Raw genomic sequence first — 6480 nt, 5'->3', positions numbered from 1 at the left:
AACATCTTCCCCCTCAAGCAGTTCAAATGGTAACCTCACCTGTCCAACCTGTCTCACCTCTTACGTGTCCAACCTGTCTCACCTCTCACCTGTCTCACCTCTTACGTGTCCAACCTGTCTCACCTCTCACCTGTCTCACCTGTCCAACCTGTCTCACCTCTCTCTCACCTGTCCTTAACTTGTCTCACCTCTCACCTGTCTCACCTCTCACCTGTCTGTCTCTCCTCCAGTTCCCATGAGGACTTTGTGTCTCTGATCCAGAGAGGAGACACATCCAAGTTTGACGTGGAGATCCTGAAACAGCTGAAGCACCTGCTGCCTGAGAAGCATGAGGTCAGAGGTCACGGTCTGTCCCTCACCTGTCTCACCTGTCCTTTACCTGTGTCACCAATCACCTACCTGTGTTTCCTGCCCTAACCTAGCACCACCTGTCCTTCCTCAGGTAGAAAACCTGAAGTCCCACCAAGCAAACAGGGACAAGTTGGCGTCAGTGGATCAGTTCTACCTGCAGCTGCTGGACGTCCCCAGGTAGGAGCACCTCCAGCTCAGACTCACCTGCAGCTCAGACTCACCTGCAGCTCAGACTCACTTGTAGCTCAGACTCACCTGTAGCTCAGACTCACCTGTTACTCAGACTCACCTGCAGCTCAGACTCACCTGTTACTCAGACTCACCTGTTACTCAGACTCACCTGTAGCTCAGACTCACCTGTTACTCAGACTCACCTGTTACTCAGACTCACCTGTAGCTCAGACTCACCTGTTACTCAGACTCACCTGTTACTCAGACTCACCTGTAGCTCAGACTCACCTGTAGCTCAGACTCACCTGCAGCTCAGACTCACCTGTAGCTCAGACTCACCTGTTACTCAGACTCACCTGCAGCTCAGACTCACCTGTAGCTCAGACTCACCTGTTACTCAGACTCACCTGTTACTCAGACTCACCTGTAGCTCAGACTCACCTGTTACTCAGACTCACCTGTTACTCAGACTCACCTGTAGCTCAGACTCACCTGTTACTCAGACTCACCTGTAGCTCAGACTCACCTGTAGCTCAGACTCACCTGTTACTCAGACTCACCTGTTACTCAGACTCACCTGTAGCTCAGACTCACCTGTAGCTCAGACTCACCTGTAGCTCAGACTCACCTGTTACACAGACTCACCTGTTACTCAGACTCACCTGTAGCTCAGACTCACCTGTAGCTCAGACTCACCTGCAGCTCAGACTCACCTGTTACTCAGACTCACCTGTTACTCAGACTCACCTGTAGCTCAGACTCACCTGTTACTCAGACTCACCTGTAGCTCAGACTCACCTGTTACTCAGACTCACCTGTAGCTCAGACTCACCTGTTACTCAGACTCACCTGTAGCTCAGACTCACCTGTAGCTCAGACTCACCTGTTACTCAGACTCACCTGTAGCTCAGACTCACCTGTTACTCAGACTCACCTGTAGCTCAGACTCACCTGTTACTCAGACTCACCTGTTACTCAGACTCACCTGTAGCTCAGACTCACCTGTTACTCAGACTCACCTGTAGCTCAGACTCACCTGTTACTCAGACTCACCTGCAGCTCAGACTCACCTGTTACTCAGACTCACCTGTTACTCAGACTCACCTGTAGCTCAGACTCACCTGTTACTCAGACTCACCTGTTACTCAGACTCACCTGTTACTCAGACTCACCTGTAGCTCAGACTCACCTGTTACTCAGACTCACCTGTAGCTCAGACTCACCTGTTACTCAGACTCACCTGCAGCTCAGACTCACCTGTTACTCAGACTCACCTGTTACTCAGACTCACCTGTAGCTCAGACTCACCTGTAGCTCAGACTCACCTGCAGCTCAGACTCACCTGTTACTCAGACTCACCTGTAGCTCAGACTCACCTGTAGCTCAGACTCACCTGTAGCTCAGACTCACCTGTAGCTCAGACTCACCTGTAGCTCAGACTCACCTGTGCTGTGTTTCAGTTACTCTCTGAGGATCGAGTGCATGCTGCAGTGTGAGGAGAGCAGCAGTTTGTTTGAGACTCTGAAACCCGAAGCTGAGCTGCTGGACCGGGCCTGCCAGAGTCTGTATACACACTATACACACTAATACACACTATACACACTACTACACACTATACACACTATAACAGCAACATGTTGAAGTATTTCTGTGTGTTAGACAGAAAGATCAAATGTTTCTAACATTTCTGTCCATGTTTGATCTGTCCCGTGTGTTGTTGTGTGTTGTTGTGTGTGTGTGTGTGTGTTGTTGTGTGTTGTTGTGTGTTGTTGTTGTTGTGTGTTGTTGTGTGTTGTTGTGTGTTCAGGTGTGAGGGAGAGCACTCGGCTGCCGAGCTTCTGTAAACTCATCCTGGATGTTGGAAACTTTCTCAACTATGTGAGAAACACACCTGTACACTACACACACCTGTATACTACACACACCTGTATGATGTCATGTGACCTGCAGTGATGTCATCATGTGCTTCAGGGCTCCCACACAGGGAACGCTGAAGGTTTTAAGATCAGCACTCTGCTCAAACTGACCGAAACCAAAGCCAACAAGTCCAGAATCACCCTGCTGCACCACATCCTGGAGGTAACCCCCCCCCCCCCCCCCCCCCCCACCCTGCTGCACCACATCCTGGAGGTAACCCCCCCCCACTTTACCTGTGTGTGTGTGTGTATGTGTGTATGTGTGTATGTGTGTATGTGTGTGTATGTGTGTGTGTGTGTGTATGTGTGTATGTGTGTGTATGTGTGTGACAGGAAGTGGAGCAGAACCATCCCGACCTTCTGAACCTGCCTGATGACCTGGAGATCTGTGAGAGCGCTGCTGGGTAAGAACTGTGTGTTCATTTTAGTTTAAAAAAAAAGGTTTTTCTCAGCATGACTCCCTCAATTAGTGTGTGTGTGTCTCTCTGTGTGTGTGTGTGTCTCTGTGTGTGTGTGTGTGTGTGTGTGTGTGTGTGTGTGTGTGTGTCTATGTGTGTGTGTGTGCAGCGTGAACTCAGAGACTATCCAATCAGAGCTTTCCACTCTGAACAAACAGCTGAAGAACTGTGAGAAGAAACTTTCCTCTGCAGCCGCTGACGTGCAGCAGCATTACCTGTCCTCCATCCAGGTGCTGCAGCTGATCAATACCTGATCAATACCTGATCAATACCTGATCAATACCTGAGTGAATGATTACTGATGCCGTCTCTTTCTTCTTCTGTGGTGTCTCAGGACAGCCTGGCATCCTGCGAGCAGCTGCAGCAGCTGTTGTCGTCGGTGGACGAGCGGAGGACGGAGCTGTGTGTGTATCTGTGTGAGGACAGCAGCCGCTTCTCACTCTACGAACTCTTCAACACCATCAAGACCTTCAGAGGACTCTTCCTCCGAGCCCTGAAGGTCAGCAGCTCATCGTTCCTCATCTCAAGATAATATGAAGCTTCAGTCAAATCTTCATCTTCTGTTTCAGTGTTTTTAGTAGCTAAGTCTTTTTGTTACTATACTTCCATCACAGCTCAACAGGAGACTCTTTTTCTCACTGGACACTGTTAAAAATAAAGGTTCAAAAACAGATCAATGATTCTGATCAGATTATTGATGATTTCCTGATCAGGAGAATGAGAGCAGGAGGAAGCAGGAGGAGGAGAGCAGGAGGAAGCAGGAGGAGAAACAACGCAGAGGAGACATCAAGACCGGTGAGTCTAACTCTATCAGTCCACCTTAAATCTCTGCTAGTTTAACTTAAAGACTCCAACTCTGTCAGTCCACCTTAAATCTCTGCTAGTTTAACTTAAAGACTCCAACTCTGTCAGTCCACCTTAAATCATCTGTCCTGGAGTGTAAAACCAGGACAGTTTCTAATCAGCTGATCCTGAGAGACACGTCTGTCCTGAACCTTCATGTCTCTAAACAGCTGAGAGGAAATTACATTCTGCAGATAAAATCTTTAAAAACACAAATATCTGGTTTGGTGTTTAAATAAAGTTTCATGTCTAACCAGAATTATTATAAATAAATAGCAGTGAAAAATAATTCAGTTAACTGAATAAAAACTAAAGTGAACTGCAGATAAACGCGCTGCTTCCAGTAGGGGGCAGTTTATGATTCTCTAAAACTGAAACAAAAACAAACTGAAAAACTAACTAATAACTATAATAAGCTCGGGTCTGTTTCATGCAGTTTATTGAGACAGCAGGAAGTTACTTGGACTCATTTAACATGAAGAATTATTACAATAGTTAGATTTCCTGTGTGATGATTGGACCGATGGTTGCAGCTGCAGAGAGAAATGTATTTTGTGAGCTGCGTGTGGAGGATCAGTGTGTGAAGGAGCTGCTGTGTCTCTGCAGTCAGGAAGGTTGTTTCCCTTCAGGACGAAGACGAAGGCAGCATCATCGACAACCTGCTGGCTGAGATCAAGAAGGGCTACGACCTGAAGAAGACCCGAACCCGGTCTCAGAAAGTCAGCCTGCCCCCTGCTGGGAGGACGAGGGACAGCAGACCTCATGGTGAGGACCGGATGTTTTTTTCAGCTGCTTTATTTTAACTAAAACAAACGTTAAAAATCTAATTTGACCTTTTTATATTCAGATCTACAGAATATAAATTACAACCTGCCTGTAAACATTTAGAAGTAATCTGCTGAACTGTAACGTATCGTATCGTATCATATCTTACCTTATCGTATCATATCGTACCTTATCGTATCATATCTTACCGTATAGTACCATATCGTACCACATCGTACCGTATCGTATCGTACCGTATCGTACCGTACCGTATCGTATCGTATCTTATCATATCGTACCTTATCGTACCATATCGTATCGTACCGTATCGTACCATATCGTACCACATCGTACCATATCGTATCGTACCGTATCGTACCGTATCGTACCGTATCGTATCGTATCGTATCGTACCGTACCTTATCATATCGTACCTTATCGTACCATATCGTATCGTATCGTATCGTATCGTATCAATTCTTATCGTACCGTATAGTATTGTACCATATCGTATCGTACCGTATCTTACCGTATCATACCATATCGTACCGTATCGTATCGTATCTTACCGTATCATACCATATCGTACCGTATCGTATCGTATCGTATCATATCTTACCGTATCTTACCGTATCATACCATATCGTACCGTATCGTATCGTATCGTATCTTACCGTATCATACCATATCGTACCGTATCGTACCGTATCGTATCTTACCGTATCATACCATATCGTACCGTATCGTATCGTATCGTATCATATCTTACCGTATCTTACCGTATCATACCGTATCGTACCGTATCGTATAATACCGTATCATACCGTATCGTACCGTATCGTATCGTATCTTACCGTATCATACCATATCGTACCGTATCGTATCATATCTTACCTTATCGTATCGTATCTTACCGTATCATACCATATCGTATCATACCATATCGTATCATACCATATCGTATCATACCATATCGTACCATATCGTATCGTATCGTATCGTACCGTACCTTATCATATCGTATCTTATCGTATCATATCTTACTGTATCGTATCGTATCACATTGTATTGTATCGTACCACATTGTATTGTATCGTACCACATTGTATCGTAACGTAACGTAACGTAACGTACCGTACCGTATCGTAACGTATAGTATCGTAACGTATCGTAACGTATCGTAACGCATCGTATCGTACCGTATTGTATCGTACCACATTGTATCGTATCGTATCGTATCGTATCGTACCGTATTGTATCGTACGCGCTAACGGTTCTGTGATGTGGTTCCGTCCTTAGATCATCACGTCAAGATCGAACGGTCGCTGGCCTTTGACGAACCGGACCAGGACCAGACACCTAAAGACCAGAACCAGGACCAGACCCCTAAAGACCAGACCCCTAAAGACCAGAACCAGGACCAGACCCCTAAAGACCAGACCCAAGACCAGACCCCTAAAGACCAGACCCCTAAAGACCAGAACAGGGACCAGACTCCTAAAGACCAGAACCAGACCCCTAAAGACCAGGACCAGACCCCTAAAGACGAGAACCAGGACCAGACCCCTAAAGACCAGGACCAGACCCCTAAAGACCAGGACCAGACCCCTAAAGACGAGAACCAGGACCAGACCCCTAAAGACCAGGACCAGACCCCTAAAGACCAGACCCCTAAAGACCAGAACCAGGACCAGACCCCTAAAGACCAGAACCAGGACCAGACCCCTGAAGACCAGGACCAGACCCCTAGAGACCAGGACCAGACCCCTAGAGACCAGGACCAGGACCCTGAAGACCAGGACCAGACCTCTAAAGACCAGGACCAGACCCCTAAAGACCAGGACCCTCAGTCTTCCTTTGAGGAGATCACATGGTCAGCTGGACCTGGACCAGGATCAGGATCTGCACCAGGATCAGGACCTGGACCAGGATCAGGTCCTGCTCCACCAGGTACCAGCTGCTATTTCACACGTTGA

General features: G+C 47.0%; 1 protein-coding gene across 1 annotated transcript in view; it reads left to right on the top strand.

Annotated features, from left to right (window-relative positions):
* Nucleotides 1-6480, top strand: part of LOC133997983 (inverted formin-2-like) — a 12582-nt gene extending 6102 nt beyond the window's left edge. The window contains exons 9-20 of the mRNA XM_062437723.1: nt 1-29; nt 231-333; nt 443-528; nt 1983-2083; nt 2330-2400; nt 2494-2601; nt 2772-2842; nt 3006-3126; nt 3231-3395; nt 3610-3709; nt 4346-4504; nt 5804-6480. Of these exons, the coding sequence (XP_062293707.1) occupies nt 1-29; nt 231-333; nt 443-528; nt 1983-2083; nt 2330-2400; nt 2494-2601; nt 2772-2842; nt 3006-3126; nt 3231-3395; nt 3610-3709; nt 4346-4504; nt 5804-6480 (1791 nt within the window). The remainder of the gene's footprint in view (nt 30-230; nt 334-442; nt 529-1982; nt 2084-2329; nt 2401-2493; nt 2602-2771; nt 2843-3005; nt 3127-3230; nt 3396-3609; nt 3710-4345; nt 4505-5803) is intronic.

Source organism: Scomber scombrus, chromosome 17 (genome assembly GCF_963691925.1).
Source record: "Scomber scombrus chromosome 17, fScoSco1.1, whole genome shotgun sequence".
Lineage (NCBI taxonomy): Eukaryota > Metazoa > Chordata > Actinopteri > Scombriformes > Scombridae > Scomber > Scomber scombrus.
Note: the sequence above shows the minus strand (reverse complement) of the source record. Positions and strands in the feature narration are given on the sequence as shown.